The 21,553-nt window shown below is 37.0% G+C and overlaps 1 protein-coding gene across 1 annotated transcript; it reads left to right on the top strand.

Annotated features, from left to right (window-relative positions):
• The first annotated feature begins 1,866 nt into the window (after positions 1-1,866).
• On the top strand, positions 1,867-18,599 carry LOC141362612 (zinc transporter ZIP9-like). Its single transcript, XM_073864915.1, has 7 exons — positions 1,867-2,521; positions 7,615-7,723; positions 7,842-8,042; positions 9,704-9,772; positions 9,966-10,051; positions 10,305-10,439; positions 16,423-18,599. Exons 1-7 carry the CDS (start codon positions 2,426-2,428, stop codon positions 16,654-16,656), a joined length of 930 nt encoding a protein of 309 aa, XP_073721016.1. The 5' UTR covers positions 1,867-2,425; the 3' UTR covers positions 16,657-18,599.
• The last annotated feature ends 2,954 nt before the right edge of the window (positions 18,600-21,553 follow it).

Below are 21,553 nucleotides of genomic sequence, written 5' to 3'. Positions count from 1 at the left end.
ATTTGCTGAAAATTTTTGCTCACAACTATAAGGTGGCAATTTATGGGGTATTTTGAGCTAAAACTTATACTACACTCTGGGGACACTTAAGACTTATTTTACATCTTAAATAAAAGTCTCTATAAAATGTCCCCTTTAAATTATGCTCAGAAGGTCAGGTAATCAACAGGAAAATCGTAGCATCTCAATTCTCACAGATGCATTCTCTGTCCTCGCGTTCTTCTGAGTTTATCCTTTAAGGTGGACTGGGAAGACTAGTCTCCTCAGAACCAAGTCTGTTTTTTGCATTCTTGAAATTGAGAAACAGCCTATGCATTTCAAAAGAGAGGGGTGAGCTGTGGACTGAGCCATTGGTTGCAATTCACAGTCTCACAGCTAGCTGCGACTGGTCCTTTAACCACTTGATTTGTTAACTTCTGTTATCCTTATTAAAGGGACACTTTAATAGCAATATTCTCATTTTCCAGACCCAGAGAGTTAAATATTTTATTTTTACCGTTTTGGAATCCATTCAGCCAATCTCTGGGTCTGCCGGTACCACTTAGCTTAGCATAATCCATTGAATATGATTAGACCATTAGCATCGCGCTCAATTCAATTTAATTTAATGGGCACAGCTAGGCTGGTGGAATTTGTTTTACAGTAAAGATCTTTGGTACAGGTTCTAGCATTACATTGAAAACCGTTATGTGCAGGGTGAAAAGTTTTAGAGAATATCTTATAGGCCCTGCGTAATGTCCATTTGTGGTAGAGTGATATAAGGGATGGTAGAGGTGAACCAATGACTTTGGATGCTCTGTTAATGATATGCTGTAATTTCTTCTGGGAAAGTGTGTCAAGACTGCTATCAAGATATGGCTAGGAACTATACTCTCATTCTGGGGTAATAATCAAGGACTTTGCTACCGTAACATGGCTGCAGGAGGCGCAATGATATTACACAGTGCCCGAAAATAGTCCCCTGCTATAGACCCTTTTACTGTTTGTACACAATGATGACGTGGCAGCGTTTGCTTGGGCATCTTGGCAACAGAAGTATGGCAAGAATCAGCAGTAAAGCAGATTAAGTTTTTTATAAAGTTGACTTTATCAACTTTTTCAACACAGCTACCAAATCTGAGTACTATGGAGTGGACAGATGATGTTAGCAAATGCTCAAGTTGCTCAAATCCCTGTCGCGCCACTCACAGAGTTTAACATTAAATAACATCATATTTGTCCCAAATCATTAACGAGTAACATTGGCTGCTAACATATATATTTTGCATTTTGAAGTAGACACTATCTGACTAGCTCGCGCTATTTAATGTGCACTTCTGGTTTACGATACCTCCAAGTTGTCCTAGACGCGACTCGACGCAGCGCTGCGCGTCCGGTGCAACCCCTAAGGGAGCTGGTAATGAGCATATTTTTGAAAAAGTGTTGTGTCCCTTTAAAAAGACATTTTTTATTTCATTTTTATATGCAGTCAGTGTATGCATGTTTTAACTGGTTTATTTACAAATGACAGGCAAAATAATTACCACATTTGTTTTTGTCCCAAATAAATAAAGTAAAATTGTTTTATATTAACTGAATACTTTCTCATTTTTTGGTAGTCAGTTTTTGGAGGTGCACTTGTATTAACTTAGTTTTACAGGTGATTAGGCCAACATAATAATCAACAGTTAATAAACGTTTTTTCCAGCCTATTTGGGCTTTAACATTTGGGCAAAATACATACGTTTTAAAAATGTATAAATAACTTACATAAATAACTTTAAATAAATAAATAAATAACTTTTAGCTAGCTTTACTTCCTTTTGTTATTTTAGCGTTTTGTGTTGTTTGACGTAATTCACGTAACGTGTCTTTTGTTTTGACGGCGGCTTAACCCGGAAGTACTTTACTCACACTGCCAACATCACACTCGGCTAGTTAACGATCAGTGGTCCACTTGTGTTTATACTGCAGAGAAGATATCAAACTTTGTGAGTTTATTACATCGTCGCAGTTTTTAGGAATAATCATTCTATCAAGCGCAGCCTGGGATCAAACAGTAGACTTACACACTTCAACGATTTGTTGAATTCAGTGTTTATTAGGTGGGTGATCGTGATGATAGCGTTTGCTAAGCGCGACGTGTTTGTGATATTGCTGTTGAGCAACATACTTTAGATGATCGATCGGGTCAATGTACTAAAAGTCTAAAAACCGCGTTCATATAATATCTTCAGTTGACGTCCGATTTTGCATTTATGAAGGAAAGAAATACACACCTAACTGTTATTGCTCTCCAGCTAACGTTAACTGGCTAATACACGAAGCCACGTAGGAAGCAAATACAGACATCAAACAACTGATTGTACAGGAATTGTGAAACTTGATAAAGTGAGCGGTAGGATCTGTATTGGTTTTGCCACGCTCACTTGTCTGTTCTTGTAAAATGGATGACTTCAGCTCCATCAGTCTTCTATCTCTGGCCATGCTGGTCGGTTGTTACGTGGCTGGAACAATCCCTCTGGCTGTCAACTTCTCTGAGGTGAGTTTTGTCTACAGAAGTTTATTTCCTGCTTATTGAGATTTATCTTGCCACAGAGTTTAGTTATTGTTGGTTCAGATTGGTTATGTTAGGGTTGAAACTCTACATAGTTCGTTTAGGGTTGAAACTAACTTGCATAAGTTAGATCTCCAGGAGCAAGACTGAGTGAGCACCTCTGGCTTTAGTGAGTATTACATGTTGAGTGTAATACCAAACATTAGGTTTACACTACAGGCACAAACTGTTTAATTATGCTACCACCCACAGTCTGGTTTCAACCGTTTATGGGGGTGTAAGTTATGGTCTAAAAGATAAGACTGTCAAGAAACTGTAACTTTTTTTCTTAATGGTCAGTCAATGTATCAAAGAGATACCTAAAAAGTAAAACCCAAATGTTACATTTTTTATAATTTTATCATTTTTCCCCTAAACCACATTATTGTTGTTTGAACCCCTAGTGTCTTTTGTTGTCTTTAAAACCCAAACACTCATTTTTTAAGTGTACATGAAAACATTTTATTTTTGGTTAACTATTTCTTTAAAAATTATGGACAGATACTAAAAACTAAAATCAAATACCAAAAACTTAGTAAAAAAACTTTAAAGTTTAAATTCAGTTTGATCATTCTAGTCAATTTTAAGTGATGAAGAAGAACATGAATTAATCTGTTTGGAATGTAATCCTGTTTATTTTATTAAGGGCACGTCTTAAAGGCACACCGCAGAACTTTTTGGCCACTAGGGGGCGCTAGACATGTATTTTTCACGCCTAGCGCCCCTAGAGGCCACAAGCGCCGCAGCACTGTTGCAAAGGAAAAGAACTGGCCAACCTTAAAACTAAACTAAAAACGAAACCTTTAAAACGCTAAACGATCAACATTTTGAGGCACTAGGGCTGTCACTTTTGTGAAAAAATCATTTTCGATTTTTAATATATAAGTGTTCATTGAATCGATTGTAAAATCGATTTTCCATGTCTAAAAAAGACGTTTCCATTTAACGCCAAATAACAGACAAATGTAAAGAGAGCGCCTGAAACGCACAAGTCAGCAATATTTCTTATTCATTGTCATTAAGTTTCGTGCAGAATAAAAAACAGCAACAGTAGTGCAACATTCTCTAAAAAAATATGCAGAGTGGACTGCTGCCATAAATGAAAAACATTACTGCAGGTTCAACCGGCTGCTTTTATGATTTAGGCAATTCAAAAATTATTTTAAATAATGATTCGATCCATTTCAAACAACTGTTCAAAAATGAAACTTTAAATAGACTTACTTGAAGTTGAGAACATGCTGTGTATTTTTTTTATTAAACGTAACCGACACTTAGGCGGCACTAAGCAGGCATAATGAAATGCGCAAAAAGACTAGGGCCATTACAAATTATTGGTCAGGAAAACAAGTCGATCAACATTTTAGGGGTCGAGAGCAGAGCGCTTTTCATTCACTATATGTCCATCTGTTGAGAAGACGCACTCCGACCGCACTGATATCCCAGGGAAACTCGGGTACTTCGTTGCCAGCTGCGTATTTCGTACTGCCAATCTTCCATCTCAAAAGCGGGTTGCTGTCTCGTGTTGCACAGGTTTATTGAAGTTGTCCTCCATTTTCTTTGCAAAACACTAGATGCAGCGATTGAAAGCCTGAAACTATAGGTGCGTAAAATTGCTGGGTATTTTCTGTCTAGCTTTCGCACACCTACTGCACTTTCGGAATTCTTTTTCTTTTTCTGCTTGTTTGTGAGTTTTGTTACATCTATATTTTTAACTGTTAAATTCTTTTAAAATTAATAGTGTACATATTTGGTTAAAATCGATTGCCTATTTTCGTTTTCGAAACGTTTTTTGGTTGGTCCGATCGATTGTGCAATCGATTTTCGAACGAAAAGTGACAGCCCTATGAGGCACTCAGTCATGTTACAACTTTCTGATGAGGAACTGGTGGCAGAAGCCATTTCTCAATCTGAAGGTTGCAGCCTCCGGATGTCGTATTTCTAAGCTGCATACGTCATCAAGACTGTCTTATTTCAGAATATTAACAATTATAAAGTTGACTATTATACTTAGTTAATCGTAAATTGTTGCAGTATGCTTATGACTTGCGTATGTAATGCTGATCAGTTTACCTTAATAAACCAGGCTTGATGACGTATGCAGCCTGCATGTTTGACCTCCGGAGGCTGCAGCCTTCCAATTGAGTAACGCCCAAAGTATTTCCTTGCCTTTTTTCAAACAAATATTGTTGCATGCATCGTCTCTCTCTCCCTTGCCACCAGGATTTTCCGCAATGGCGTATTTCCTCTCTTTTATGTGAAAATTGTCGCTCCAAATCCAAGTAAACCGATGTGTTTAAGTCTGCCGCTTTGTAATATGTCACGTGAGTGACAGCGGAACGCAGCAAATGAGGAAGAGAGAAGAGAGAAACGCTCGGATCTGATTGGTGAATGAATAGGGTTTGGTTTTACACTGTGTGAGTTTGAGCAAGTTTGACTGCTATAGCATCCTGGATTGTAATGTAAATATAGACAGTAAAAGAAAGGTAAATATGTGAACACGTGAATGCAGCATCTGAATACAGGGAACTATATGCAAGATAATCGCGGTCATTTATAAAGTCATTTATAAAAAATTGTCTTAAAGGGGAATTGACCCGGGTCGCCCGTGTCATAGGTTCGTGACACTAACACGGTGCCACAGAGTCACATAATAGAAGTTGCTCTCTAAAATCCTTACGTAGCCTTCAGCGAAATTCACGTTAAAAAAAATTGTGTGGAGGAAGTGACGTATGCCATAAAGCAATCGAATTTTGTAGTTTTTTTTGTGCTCTGGTTACTACCAGTATGAGTAAAAACGATACAGACCCCGTCAGGCTATGGTAGACATGCCGTTCAACCTATTTACAGTCGATGTACTATCACAAGAGTCTTGAAAATTTATTATGAAGGTTGAAAAATTACATGGTGTCGCTTTAACCAAGAGTCAAACTTTTTCACCTAGTTGGATAGTTCATCGAAAAATGAAAATTCTGTCATCATTTATTCACCCCCAGGTTACAAACCTGTTTAAATTTCTTTGTTCTGATGAACACAAAGATATTTTGAGAAATGTTTGTAACCAAACCATTCGGGGACCCCATTTATCTCCATAGTATTCTTTTTCCTACTATGGAAGTGTTTGTTGTCACGAACGGTTTGGTTACCAAACATTCTTCAAAATATCTTCCTTTGTGTTCATCAAAACAAAGAAATTTGTGTGGGTTTTTAAAAACATGACAGTGAGCAAATGATGACAGAATTTTCATTTTTGAAAATGAATGGCCAGGTTTAAATGGGACATGGCATGGAAACCTGACTTTTACATGTTTAGGTCATAGACTGTAAAAAAAGATGGATGACACGACGTCGCCTCCCACCATTGTAATGAATTGAAGCCAAAAATGTCTGACCACGGTCGCTGCCATGTTACGTAAATACGTCAGTTTGGAGCCAAGGCATGCGCAGAAGGAATCGTCCGTGAAGCCAGAGGCGGAGCCGCGGTATCAAACTTCCGCCCAAACGCTCGCGTTTTATTTAGAGCAGAGTCCCATTAGTTTGAATGGAGAGGGCGGGTTTATGACTTGTACTGCAGCCAGCCACCAGGGGGCGATCAAAGAGCAAGAGGCTTCACTTTTTAAAACTTATGTGGCACCGGGTTTTAACCTGATAAGGAACCCCCTCGCTTGCACGTAAGGCTGCATTACGTCATTGTAACTTTGAAGCATTAAATCTTCAAAATATACGGTCATGCGGCACATCGTTGTAAAGCTTAGACTTTCGGGATTCCATTAAGCGCACACACAAAGCATAATATGATTTTTAGCAGTCATAAAACTGTAATCTAGTTGTTAGTTACCTGAACCGGGTGGCGCCGATTTAGGATATTTACTTACCTTCAAAATCTTCCCTTTATCTGCTTCGGTGAAATTGTCCAAAACAAATTGTTCATAAATCCCCAAAAGTCCAAGGAAATGGAATATCCAAGCCTTTTAATCGAAAACGATTTGTTCATCTCACAATCTTGACGTTTCTGACCGAATTGCGATATAAATAGTGTATACAATTAGTTCACTAATGGACATTCGTTCGAATCTCACTTTTTATTCACGATTTATAATGAATATATTCGGATGTCACGTTTATTGTGCAACGTCTGAGGAACAAATACGCCCCCTTGTGGAATTTCAGCCGTTCCATAAGGGGTTAAGTGCTATAATTGGGTCCCCAGTGCTTCGGTCAACCTATAAAGTGTGAAAAATAACAATACAGTATCTTAGTTTTGGTAAACCATTCTCTGCAAGCATGTGAAAAAATAGGTCATTTGAAATTCGGCTCCCAAAAAGAGGATCTTATTATAATAATTTGGCCCTTGATCTATACAACCATGGCACAGACATTTAGTGCAGAGAGAGAGAGAAAAAAAAATCAAAATTGAGAATCAATTTCGACAAACCACCGTCATGGTGATCAGTGTTTGCATTTCATCAGCTCATTTGCATTTAAAAGGACACACCCAAAAACGTTATAATAAATTATCTATACGGTATTTTGAGCTAAAGCTTCACATATGTTCTCTTGGAGACCAAAGATTTATTTTACATATTAAAAAGTAGAAATGTCTGTTTTTACATCTGCTCAATATATCAATCTATCATTATTGAAAACCCTTATGACCAGCCATTGGCCTAGATATTGGGAGGGAGGTATGTCTCCTTCTGTAGGAGTTATCTCTCTAGATTTGTGTTTATCTGTGTTTCTTTGTGACAGTATTTTTTGTATTTTTAATTTTATTGTAATGTGGCTTCTAAAGTTAAACAAAGATTACTGGTTGACCAGTCACAACTTAAGTCTGGAGTATAGTTTGTGGGGTTTTTTTACACTGTGGAATGTAATACCTCTCCTGGCCTACATACTCAGTTAAAAAAAGCTGGCGGTGCGTGTACAGCGCGTACATACTCGTACTGTTCTGATGACAAAATCTGCATCATGCGCACTGTATGCGAATGAATATAAATTGAACTGTACTTCTTGTTTAAAATGTTTGTTTTAATCTACAGGAGAAGCTTAAACTAGTGACTGTGTTGGGAGCAGGACTGTTATGTGGCACTGCATTAGCTGTCATTATTCCAGAGGGAGTTCATGCACTGTATGAGGAAATGCTGGAAGGTAAGCTTCAACCATACTCCAGATTCATTCACTGAGTTCTTCTTATCTGATTTGCATTGTCTATCTGACAATACTTTGAGATGTTTAAATGGTTTGTACTTTATCTGTTGTGGTGTAGAGGGGCACCATCATGGCCACGTGAAGGTGGAAGCGGAGGTGTCTGAGGCGAAGGTTGCGGAAGGAGTCGTAGGGCCCGGTGTCGAACATGGCCATGGCCACGAGCAGCTTCACGCATATATCGGCGTCTCTTTGGTTCTCGGTTTTGTTTTTATGTTGCTGGTGGATCAGATCGGCAGTTCACACATGCACAGCACTGAGGGTAAGTTTGCATGTCCTGTAGCTAGGGCTGCACGATTTGGGTAATTTTTCCCATTGCGGTTATTGATGCTAATATTGCGATGTGCGGTTGCGATTATAATTAATGGTATCATGAGTCAACTTGATGGGTTTTAAGGAAAATACACACACAGTTTAGTGATAATGCTAAAATGTGTATTTGTAAAACTAGAAATGTTTTCGTATTGCCACGTGATGTAGCAACTGCTTAGTGTCAGTAATCCTAAATCCAAAATACTGCCATACAACAGACGTAGAGTTTTTTTTAGCTTCCAGATCACGGTCAATCTCCTCTGCATCCATCTTTGCTCTGGTATTTCCGCGTTGCGCACACACAAGTGACGACGCACGCCACACACGTGCATGCCACACATGCACTGCCTTTTTTGTTCGTTTTTTTTTTCTTTTTTTAAAAAGCAAGGAAATCATCAAAGTGTTATCAGAAAGTTTGTGTTAATAAGTCCACACATTTATTAATTTAATATAATTGCAACATTTTGCTGTCATTTAATCGCACAGGCTGACATCACGATTGCGATGCGATTAATTGTGCAGCACTACCTGTAGCTTTACCATATCGTCGCTGTCCGATGAAACTCACGTATGTTCATTTTGCCGATTTTGAGATTTTTCGACAGATTGAATGTCCAGGTTCATTTCCATATACAGTATGCGTCACATACCTAAATAGCCAATGAAAACTTGTGAAATCATGTCATCTGATTTTCACGTACCCGTTTGGTGTCAAAGCTGTCAATCACGCCGCATATCTTCCGCCTGTGAAGCATCTCGCCGGTCTCGTAAAGTTTCATCGAACCTCAGCACTGGATATAGCCGAATAAACATGACAATGACTTTCCTCCGAGGTAAACGTTTCCCCCAGACGCCAGACTAACATCTATGAGTTACTTAATTACGGTAGGACTGTGCAAACAAAGTATCTGTCTAGCATTGGTGTTATACGCTGGGGATTTCCCCACCACTTTGTGAAAGCATTTGGTTAAAATGTTCTGAAAAATCAAGCGATGCTTAAGACTGGTTTTGTGGTCCAGGGTCACATTGCGTTGTATGCTGATGGTGTGTTTTCTTGTACATATGTAATGAAATTCATTGTAATCATTTATTAAACGCGCTGCTGTTTTCTACGTTGTGGTGCTTTGGCATTGTTTGGTTGAGCTGGTGTTGCAGGGACTTTGTCAGTGTATTGATTCATTGTCCCTTCATAGCTTGCAAGAGACATTTAATACACTTATAATTAATATTAAATAAAGTAAGCGTATTTAACTAAGACGTAGGCTATTTAATAAACTGAGCGTATTCATCTGTCAATACGAAACCCGACTTGGCCATTCTAATTAATGATCGGAAGAACGCGTATCGATCACAGTTACTGTAAAATATGCACACATGTCCATTTAAACTCAATTTTGGTCAAATGTGGATTATATCATTACACTGGCAAGAATATGGTTACATGTAAATATGCCGTACCAAGTATGACAACGCTACATTCAACTGCTTTTGATATACGGTGTTTTTTTCACCTCCTGAAAAGTAACCGTTTTGGACATACGTGAGTTTCATCGGGCAGCGACGATATGTTATACTGCTTACCTGTTAAAATGTCTGAATCTGTTCTATTAGATCCAGAAGCAGCAAGGGCTGCTACCTCGAAGCTCACTACCACACTTGGTTTGGTCGTCCATGCTGCAGGTAAAAACAAACATCTTGGGCTTTATTAATCAGATGATTTATTAGTGATATGTTGCATTCACATGGTATCATAGCAGACTAGGATTTTAAATCTGTTCAGATCTGTTTTGAATGATTTTTGTCATATTACATGTACTAGCATTTGTTAAATTAAATCTCTGTTTAAATAGTTTCTCATTTTATTTTGCTCTAGCTGATGGAGTTGCACTAGGAGCTGCTGCTTCCACCTCTCAGACCAGTGTCCAGCTCATTGTATTTGTGGCCATCATGTTGCACAAGGTACATCAATTCGAAATAAATTTCACCCCCAAACAATCATGTCTGCCTGTTGTTATTTCGTGTTGTATATTTGTTTTGAGATGTATTTCTGCTAAATTTTTAATCAAACGGTCAATTCATGTATTTATTCAAAATCATTTTTACATTGGTCATAATATTTGTAATGCATGACTAGTGTTTTTATAGCTTTGTAAAATTATTTTTTATGCCTAATTTTACTGATATTTAATTGGTTTGGTGTATTTTATTTCAGGCTCCTGCTGCGTTTGGACTAGTCTCTTTCCTCATGCATGCAGGCTTAGAAAGGAACCGTATCCGGAAGCATCTGTTAGTCTTTGCTTTGGCTGCCCCTGTGATGGCCATGCTTACATATGTCGGACTCAGTCAGGTATGTTCAACACGTTAAAAATATATATGTGAACAGACCATTGCATTGAACTTGCATTCTGTAGTTAATTTATTATTTTTTCATGATAACTTGTATATAAAAGAAAAACCTCAAGCATTCATATGTGAAATATGAACATTTTGAAATCATGGTCAAATACTAACAAAAATTTACTAAAAAGAACTAAATATGTCACTTAAAGGTGACATAGAATGGTTGAACGGAGTTTTTATCCTTGTTCTGTGATGTGACATGTAGACAAAAAAAATTTGTTTGGGTCTGTAATGCCTTAGAAGCTTCCTAAAAACCTCTCTCAGATAGCTCTATTAAGGTGGGGGATTTCAAACAAGAGGTTTTGCACCTATTTGGCTCCCCTATTGGCTTAACTTGCAATCTCCTTACTGATTGGCTGACTTTGCTGCCACTCAAAAAATGTAGCCAATTATTTTAAAGTGGATGGGCAGTTAGATGCCTGTGATGTCATAAGCATCAGTGTTTCAGATTGGGCTGTTTTCTGGCTGACATTTCTAAAAGAGGAATTTCTATGAGACTGAGATGTTTAGCATGTTTAGCACTTTTTGTATGTTTTTGAATGTGGGTAGACTACCATTATTCAACAAAGACAAGGTAAAAATGGTTTTTCATTCTCTGTCCCCTTTAAGGCAAACATACAAATTGAGTCGTTGTGGATCTCCAGGACTGGAGAACTACTGTTTAACTCTTTCACCGCCAGCGTTTTTTTAAAAAGTTGCCAGCCAGTGCCAGCGTTTTTCATGATTTTCACAAAAGTTTAATGCCTTCCAGAAAATGTTCTTCTTTAAATATATAAACATACAATATATTAAATGAAAGAACAGACCCTCTGCTTTCAAACAAAAAAAAAACGTTTCATCCTACCTTCAGTAGATCTTTTGTAATCAGCTTTTGAATATGGGTAGGTTTCTGCAAAAACACCACATTTTGAGCAAAAAGCAGAGAGAATTCAATTTTTGTGACGGACTTTTCATAGAGATCCCATTCAGAGCGATCTTTAAAACAGACACGGACATGCAGCAGCTTGCCATAGGGCAATACTTCCGGTTTTAAAAAGTTGCGACCTAGTGGATAATAGCGGTATTGCGGACAGACGGAAAAACTCGTCATTGGCGGGGAAGCGTTTTCTCTTGATTGACGAGATATCTCATCAATGGCGGGGAAAGAGTTAATAGCATGGAAAGAGATACCGAAAATCAAATGAACTATTCTAGTCAATTATAGGTTATGACAAAACAATGAATATGTTTTAAATGTAATTCTATTCATTTTCCAATTTTGTAATAATAACGAAAACATTTATATTTATTTGGAGCATTCACAAGGGGCATATCTTACCCAAGGCAGTGTTTTTCACAGAATAATGTGAGACTATGGGACTCAACACACTTTCTTTTTTAAGAAAATTGTGCATATTTTAAAGGTAAATGCTGCAATCTGGTACATTTTAAGAACAAACTTATCTGACTTAAGAAGGTATAGTAGTAATTTAATAATTTGCTTCACAGATATAAATGGTGATAACAGGGCACAACACATGGTAAAATGGGAGTTCACAAACAGTCAAAACATATAGAGGATGAGCCATCAAAAAATTAGGCAAAAAGTGTTTAAAAGTCAAACTGATTTATGTATTATGATATATTAATTGCATATATTGTACATGTATAAAATACAGTTATATAATATTGCAGGTACTTATAATACATTACAAAATTTTTTGCACCCTGGTGTTGTACAAGTAATTTTCCTGAGTTTTGAGAAAAACAGTTCCAATGATGTTTTGTAATTACTGATAACATGATGAGTCATTTTCTAACGTTTGTTAAACAAAGTGCTTGTATTAGGATATAGCGCTGAAAAATCATCATCATCATAAATGTCATGGATGGGCATGATGCATACAGCTCCGTTGTGTAGATCCGCTGCTCATTTTTAATGACAGGAATGGTCAAATGTCCCTAATGCGGACTGCTGTTTTAGCTGGAACATAATGAATAAGCTGAACATAATGATGCTAACATCATGAGGTAATGCTATCTGTTTGCTCTATCGTATACTGATAAAATCATGTTTGTACTGGTGGATAACTGCGGTGAATACTGAAACATTAGTTAGATTTTACTTATCTCTGACCCTTCGCGGGAGTTTGATTGACAGGCGACCTGACCAGTCATAACACTTATATTCGCCATTTTGCCCTACATTCAAACCACATATTAGAGTTACACTGGCTTTTAAGTAGTCCTTTGTGATATCAGCCTACTATAAAGAGGTCATTATAGTTGTGTATATGGTTTTTATATATACTTCTGCATCATCGTTCGCGTCGACATGCAAACACACAGGCAGACCGCTGGTAGGTAGTATCCTTGTATGTAACCACAATAGCAGCTCAACCGCCAAAGAAGAAGCGGCTTGCTCCGTTAACGTCGCAAATAAAGAAGCAGCAGCAACTTCTTTTGTATGTTTTGAGAAGATCAGCAGTGATTGAAGTAAATAAACAGCAACTTGTGTTGCAGTTTCGGTTAAATCACTCTTTAACTTGGCTCATCTTTGTTCTCACCGTCGCAAACGGAAATACCTATGACACAGTTTTTGTTCTGTCTGACGGGAGGGGTTCGAGTGGACCAATCACCGCGCTTGCAGTCTGCGTAGAACTGATGAGCTGTAAATTGGATTTAAGATATGAACCCGAGTTTGTCTGAGTTGTCAGGAAATCTGAGCTGTGTGTCCTGCTTGCAGAATATCTGTTCTGATGGCCTTGACGAAATTGAGATGCAGGTGCTTGGCATATCCAGCAAGCTTAGTGTTCCTCACTTTTTGGCTAAGTCATTTGCTTTTTGGACATTGCGTACACCGTTCCACATGAACGAACACTTGAATATGTGCCTGATAATTGTGCACGTTAGTTAACGTTAGCGTGCATGGGTGTTTCATGTGTTTGTAAACGAAAGTTTAATGCATTTTAGGAAGGATTGTTCCAGTGCACCTATAGACCCATTGTAGAGGTGGGAGGTGAAACAACAAACACCCGAAAATTCTCGGGGCAGCCGCACATGTAGAAATTTCAGTCAAAACCGCTCTATTTCACCATGAACAATCTGTGTAAAATACCGAACTTGTCCTGTAAGGCCTTAAAGTCTTAAATTCGCTGATCTTAAATAATTTTAAACAGGTCTTAATTTTCCTACGTCCATGTAATGCTACCTCTAATGCTGATTGAAATGCTCCCGCAGCGTGTTTTGAAATATGAGACGTTTGCCAGTGCGCTCTCCCTCAGATGCATGCGTCACATGCAGACCTGTCAAACAAAAACTTGTAACTAAATGAAGCATTTCCCGTTGGCACAAAAGGTAATAATTTCTAACAGTTCTGAATTAAAATGGAATTAAACTAAGCTTTTAATAAGTTCTTTATGCTAGCTTTGTAAATTTCTAAGTATTATATGATATATAAGAGTTTATTGGTGTAGTCTCTCACTCTGCCATGTATAAAAGCCTGCTTGCATATCCTGTGCATAAGATGTCTCCTAAATTTAATTTAACGTATGTAACTGTTGTTCCCTGAGAAGGGAACGAGACGCTGCGTCTCTCTTGCCATACTTCCTGCGTCCCTGTAATTCTTCTTGGCTCCCACGTCACCCTGTTAAGCCTCACCATTGGTTAAATTTAATATACACATTTAGATGCACTTACCCCTGGAGGCATCCCCAAAGTGTCACTGCAGTGACACAGTGTGAGTTCCCTCAAAAGGGAACAGTAACAATGTATCTTTAAAGGTAACACAATCAGCTCGTTTACATGCACACCAATAATGCAATTATTTCCAATAATGCAAGTAAGGACTTAATCGCAGTAAGATGTTTACATGACTGGAGCTAACCTCTTCACTCCGGTTTACATGCAGTTTTTATTTTCGGATTATTCACACATAGCCCAATGCAGAGCACAAATGATGAACTCACATATATGGTCCACTGTTTTAATTGACTTACGTTAAATGACAAACACGTTGTTATGGATGTATTTAATTATCCGGTGCCGTGATGAAGATATAAATATGACAGTGCCTGTAAAGGGCGTTCACATTAAAACGATATAAAAATATAGTTTTATATTTAAGATAATAGCGGAATTCACACAACAACTATAACGATAGCGATTTTGGCACATGATGAATGATGAACCATTGACAGCCAATCAAATCTATTTTAACTTGAAGTGCACGCGCACTTAAATGCAGTAAAGCTCGTGCTGAGGTCTATAACATAAAAATTACCTCAGGTATCCAGTGCTGATGCAGTTGCTGTGAAATTCACTACTTAATGCTTTTTCTACCACACTGACTACGCCAAAAGGTAAGATATTATTACACACTACTACATTCATTGTTTAGTTACGCGAAACGCAGCGAGTTGAGGACATCTGCTGGTTTCCCGCTGTGTAAATGCAACAAGAACAGCATATTCAGTGACATGTAAACAATTGCAAAAAAGTTTTTATTACAAGAAATATCCAATATTAGGTAATGCCGCGCTGGTAAAGCGAATTGACGCATGAAGTTATCATTATGATGTGGTCACTAATATATTTATCTCTATAATTATTGTTATAATGTCCCTTAATGGTTTAATACACTGATGTCGTGTTATTTGAGCTATTTCTGAATGAAGACAGACTGCTGACAGTGAGTCGTGTTGGCAGAGTTCACGTAAAACTTCCTAATGTCAAGTTTAAAACGAATTTGTGCTTAAGGTGCGTGACTAAAACACACGCGCACTTGAGTTAGTGCGGTATAAATGCGATTAAAGCGTTTACATGGACGCATACTGCGATTATAAATGGCGTACGCCACCTCTTTTAATGCGATTATACTTACTGCGATTATGAGCTTAATCGCATTATTTTTATCGAATTATTGTGTTTACATGAGGTAAAGTATAATCGCAGTATTGACAAAATCCCATTATAATCGCATTATTGGTGTGCATGTAAACGAGCTCAATGTTACCTTGCCTCTCACTTAAAATGTGTCCCCACATTTAGTCCTTGAATTTGAGGGTATTGGACCTGGAAAGTCCTTGAAAGGTCCTTGAATTTGAAGTTAACTAAGGTGTGGGACCCCTGTATTTATTTTTTTGCCATAAAATATATAACTTCCATTGTTTTGTGTTAAGATGCACACCAGTAATGTAATGTATTTTGTAAGGTATGTTTCTAAGAAACTCCTTAAATGTCCTAAATAAAATCTAGTCCTGGAATAATCTGAACTCTGTCTGGGAAACCACCCATATATATTTTAATATTTTGTTGTTTTATAGAATCATGTCTTTATTTGGGTTTGATACTTGTTATATCACACCCCGAGAAAATGCATCTTGTTTTTTATCATGAAATATAAAAGGTCTTAAAAAACACATGGATGCATGCATACTGGACTATAAAATTAGACTTTATTGTCATGATATAGGTCTTAAATTGTATTCATAATGGTCTTAAAAAGGTCTTAAAAACTCTTACATTTGAATTTGTGAAACCTGCAGAAACCCTGCAAATACAACGCCTTTTGTCCCTAATGTAACGTGCTAGTAAATTGTAGAAACTCTGTACAGCCATGTCACAGTTAATATGTCCTCAAACTATGTTTTACAGCAATAAATTAGAAGCTTCACTAGTATTACATAAGCGTGGAGGCTTTCACCATGTTCAGATTGGCCCGCAAGCATCCAATTGCCATGGGAACAGCTGAGGTGGCAGATTACTCACCTCTGGCTTTTCCACAGTTAAATAAAGACGACTCTGTTTCTTTAGACACTCTGACATTTACTGACATTAAGAAATGCATTCTTACTGCCTGGGAAATGTTTAATGTCCTCCACTATTCCTAACAATGTGTCCCAGATTTACATATGATTTTACACTGTGCTTTCTTTTTTAACTCCATCCAGAGCAGCAAAGAGGCACTGTCAGACGTTAACGCTACTGGCGTGGCCATGCTGTTCTCTGCTGGCACTTTCCTATACGTGGCTACAGTGCATGTCCTACCTGAAGTGGGCGGAATGGGCGGTCACAGCCACTCTCCTGGGGGAGGTGGAGGAAAAGGACTGAGCAAAGTGGAGGTCGGCGCTCTGGTTTTAGGCTGCCTGATACCCCTGGTTCTCTCGATTGGCCACCAGCACTAGTGTTCCTTACTTGAAGCTGCATGGAAGATGATGAAACCATCTGTAATAGTGACTGGGACTTTAAACAGCGTTGGCCAAACAAGAAATTCACATTTCTGGTTTGAATCATGTCTCTGTCGGTCTATTTAAGTTGGAGATTGGATTGAATATGAAAACATTTGAGTCAGGGGCTGGAGTTGGGAAGCATCTATGGACTTCCAAAACTGGTTGATCTGGTCCCCACAAAGCACTGTGTGCTGACATCTTCGAATAAATCGTATATTATGTGTCCAGCTCATTACTTTTTAATTTCTTCAGTGGTGCTGGTTTTAGAAGTTTAAAGGATAGGATACATTTGGGTTGTCTTGCAGGCTTCAGAATTGGTGTTCTTTTGCTTTTATATGGAACGTGTCCATAAATCTTTTAAGAGATAAATCGATACCGGTGTTGCCATTTTCAATAATGAGAAGTTTAATGTTTTTATACTTTGTAAATATGGTAATTACATGGGTCCTTTAAGATTATAACTAAGCTCACTCAAAAGGTTAATCCCTTTTGTACATATCTTCAGTGTTGAATCAACGTTTAATCATAATGATCAAGTCTGCATATGCTGATAAACACCAAATCTCAACAGATTATTTTCTATTATTATTGTTATATTTTTGTTTGTTTCTCACCTCATGTTTTATGCACACTGAACATTAAACAAGATAACGTTTTCAACTTCTTGCTAATCAAAATGAATTTAAATGAATATTGATTTATGTTTGGGCTGTTTTTCCTTACAAACTTTGTACCACTTGTTTCTGGATCATTCATAGAAAATTTTAGCATGCATAGTAGACATTGGACAAACATGTTTTTTTTTTTTTTGTGGTAAAACTTTATTATTCAAATCTTTGAAAGGTCTTAATTCTTCTGAGGGACCACTGAAGGATCATCATTTCCAGAACTTCCAAAAAAGTTTGGCAGTCCTTTTTTAAACGCCATTTGAAATGTTTAATGTCTAAAGCCTTAGGTGGTGGAGGTGTTGAGTGCATGTACAGCTTTGTTATTTGACTCATGCGATTACTCAAACCTGATTGGTTATTGAATCCTGGTAAGTCAAATGTTTTGTACTGTGATGCGTGCACACAACAGAGCCTGTGTACTGTAAATATGTATTCTCTGTAAAATCACAAACAAATTCTCAATGCAAAAAGATAAACTCCTTATTTGACATCCTGTTTAATGCTCTGTTCTAATAGCTTTTGTCAGTATTTTATATGTGCTGTTTTCTTTATTGTCTTGACTAATTTTAAAGAAAAGCATGATCTGTTGAGAAAATAACATCTTGAATCTCTGATGGTGGTTTAATGGTTATGGATTGGTAATTTTAACATTTTAGATTACCTGTAAAAACTATTTATAAACTGAAAATTTGATGTTTAAGTTATGTAAAGGTTGATAAAGCTATTATGATAGTATGAGACTTTTGGAACAAACCTGACTTTTAGATTTTTTTTTTTTTTAGATGGTCACATTATGGCCATACTCAATAAGTAGATATAGTCTAATATGTGTTAATGCTTATAAAACTCTATAGCATCCTCATCTCACACATCAGACTCATGCAATGTGGAAGACTGGCTTATAAGCAAAGGCTTTGTTACGAGTAAGATTTTTTTTTTTACAGACATTTGTGATTCAGCTATCTTCATTTAAATCATCTGTTGTTACTTTCTTTTGGTAATTTTGGACAGATTCATAACAGTTTGGTGGGCCGGTGGATATTTGTGCCATATTGTTTTGTAAAATAGAGCTTTTAAATTGACAGAAAGATGCATTGTAGGGATGGTGTATGATGATTGGGGGCTTTTATGTGATCATTCCAAAAAAGGAGTATGACTTATTTGTCTAACTTAAAATTGTTGCAAAACTCTGTTAATGATGATTTGAATAAACTTTATTTTCCTTTTCAATGCGTGCAAATCTTACTACTTAACTTATTTTGCTAATCTAATAAAATCTGGAGGTACATTGAAAAAAATGTTTAAATGTAAAATAATGAAGCTTATAAAAGAAATAAAATCTTGTTTTTGTTAGAAATTGTTATATTCCTTTTTTTATCCTAATCATTCAGACTGACACACACATATATTTATTTATTCATTAAGGGTTATACTCTGTATTTCGTACACTATATTTGTACCCTACACTGTTAGACTTTTTATTGTATATTTGCGTTGCCAGTGAGTTACTGTAACTGCCCCATTACAGTACCATAATTGTACATGTTTTTTACAGTATGATGCCTTTACCGCAGTTCCATTTTACAGTATAATACCCTTACTGTAACCTAGTTTTAAAAAATATATTACCTTGAAGGGGAATCAAACCCAGGTCGCCCATGTTGTAGGTCTATAACACTACCACAGTGTCACAGAGTCACTTGATAAAAGTTACTCGCTACACTCCCCAAGTAGCCTCTTCTGTCACTCTCCCGACACTCTGAGGAGCGAAATCTTGGTGTCACTAGTGTTTTAAAGTCTTGAGGTCAAATTTAAATTTGACCGTCAAGCATTTATCCATAATCCCTTTCTTGTTTCTATCTACAATTCTCAAATTATTTACACTGCTGAAAAACAATTCACATTTTGAAATTTGCTTCACTGCTAAAAGCATAACAAATAAAATGTATTTCATTTCATAGATATATTTTATTTTTCCATTTTATATGCTTTTATAACACTGTTTTATTCAAATACAGTAGCACTACTGCTGTTGTTTTACAGCAGTCTACCACAAATTGCAATATAATGCAATTCATATTACAGTAATGAACTGGAAAAGAAAATGATGGTATTTTACTGGACATTTTGTGGCAAGTAACTGTAGAAATTACAGTTAAGTCTAACAGTGTAAAATTGATTTCCATTACCTTACTTGTTACTTGTATAACTTAATAGTTCACCAAAAAGTAACAATTATATATGAAGAGTTTGGTTCCAAACCAGATAACTGATAACCAGAAAATTAAAAAATTTCAAAACAAAACATGTTTATTATTATGTTATCATGTTTTTAGTGTGTTGTATTGTGGTACTTAGCTGTATTTTTTAGTTATGAAGGCATAAATCAAAACAAACCAACTGTATTTGACTGATATGAATTGGATCAAAACAATCAAAAAACTAGTTATCTGGCTTTGGAACAAAACTATAATTTAACTTTTTTTTTCTTGGAATCCATTCAGTTAATCTCCGGGTCTGGCGGTACCCCTTTTAGCATAGCTTAGCATAATCCATTGAGTCTGATTAGACCATAAGTATCGCGCTAAAAAAAGTTAAGGGAAACGATGCCATACAGCAGTGTTCCTCAAATCTTATGCTGCGTTCCCGAGCCCATCCAAACCAGTGGGATGTAGGACTTATCCTACCTCCAACTAGGAAAAGTGCACTGGAATGCCTGTCGAAGTGGAACCTCCTACTGGCGAACTCGGGGGAGTTCGACCTACCCCGACTTCAGAAAAATAAGTCGGAGGACAATGGCGGCTCCCATAGATCGATTTACTGTAGTGTGAACTGCACAGTTCGGACCGACGTTTAAAAGTTATGTAGTCTGTACGAGCCTTAAGAAGACCGGTCGGTCGTCCATGTTTTCTGTTTACGTTCCACTTCAAATGCCTGGAACGCTTTGAAGTAGGAGCTAGGACACTTCAAGAAGGATAAGTCCCACGTCCCACTGGTTTGGATGGGCTCTGGAACGCAGCATTACCGTGGAGTTCTGGAGCACCGCGGAGTTTAGCTCCAACCCTGATCAAAAACACCTGAGTAATCTAATCAAGGTCTTCACAATCACTATAAAATCACAGGTGGGTTCGTTTGATTAGGGTTGGAGCTAAACTCTGTGCTCCGGCCCTCCAGGATAAGATTTGAGGAACTCTGCCATACAATATATTGTGCGTGGGAAAAACCACCTTCTGTCCAATACTGATTAATTGTTTTGCAATTAATGCAAACATTTAGTGTTAAACACACCACCACAAGCCAATACTAAACAGAGTGTACTTTTCTACAATCCTTTTTCAATTATTCCTGTCAGGGCAGTATTCAGTGAACTGCATGCTTGAGCCATCTGTTGGATTTTGTTTGTATTGCAACAAATTAGTCATTTGAAACCAAATGCAATGATATTCATAATGCTCCAAATAAATTACTATTTTAATTTAATAATATGTAGAAGTAGAAGTGGTTTCATAAACATTCATGCCTATATTTGGGAGCACCTAACCCAAGCCTAAACCCATCCACTGCTCAACCATAAAAAACCTTGCAAGTAAATATACAATCACGGGTATTTATTTGTTTAAAAATATTGTTTAAAAAAACCATGCGAACCGAAGCCAAAAGATAACTTTATATGATCCCCAATGCAACACAGGCTGTCAGATCTCATTCAAACATAAACCAGAACATTTATGGAACAAAATACCATTTTACATTCAAAGCTGATGTAATGACGTAATCAATCATGAGACACACAAGAGCCAATTTCACAATCAAAGATGACATATCGCTTCTTCAGATTTTTAATGAGTGTACACACCGGATCTGACATTTACAGCGGATGGAGATTGCTTTAAAGTCTGTTCCTCATATAAATCAATCATTTGACCTTAGTACACTTGAAATATTTTAACTTTTTGAAAAAAAAAGGTGACTGTTATGTATGCTATGTTTAATATTATAATTAATACATGGATCACATTTGCTCAGAATGCCTAAAAAGTGTGTAATATAAATGCAATTTATCCTGATGTTTACAATACAATAAAATACATTGTAAAAAATTATAAACAAATATATAATTTAGGTTACATTTTATAATATAAATGGTGCCATCTCAATTTTACAACTAGGTAATAATGAAAAAC

The sequence above is a fragment of the Misgurnus anguillicaudatus genome, unplaced genomic scaffold (assembly GCF_027580225.2).
Source record: "Misgurnus anguillicaudatus unplaced genomic scaffold, ASM2758022v2 HiC_scaffold_28, whole genome shotgun sequence".
Classification (NCBI taxonomy): domain Eukaryota; kingdom Metazoa; phylum Chordata; class Actinopteri; order Cypriniformes; family Cobitidae; genus Misgurnus; species Misgurnus anguillicaudatus.
Note: the sequence above shows the minus strand (reverse complement) of the source record. Positions and strands in the feature narration are given on the sequence as shown.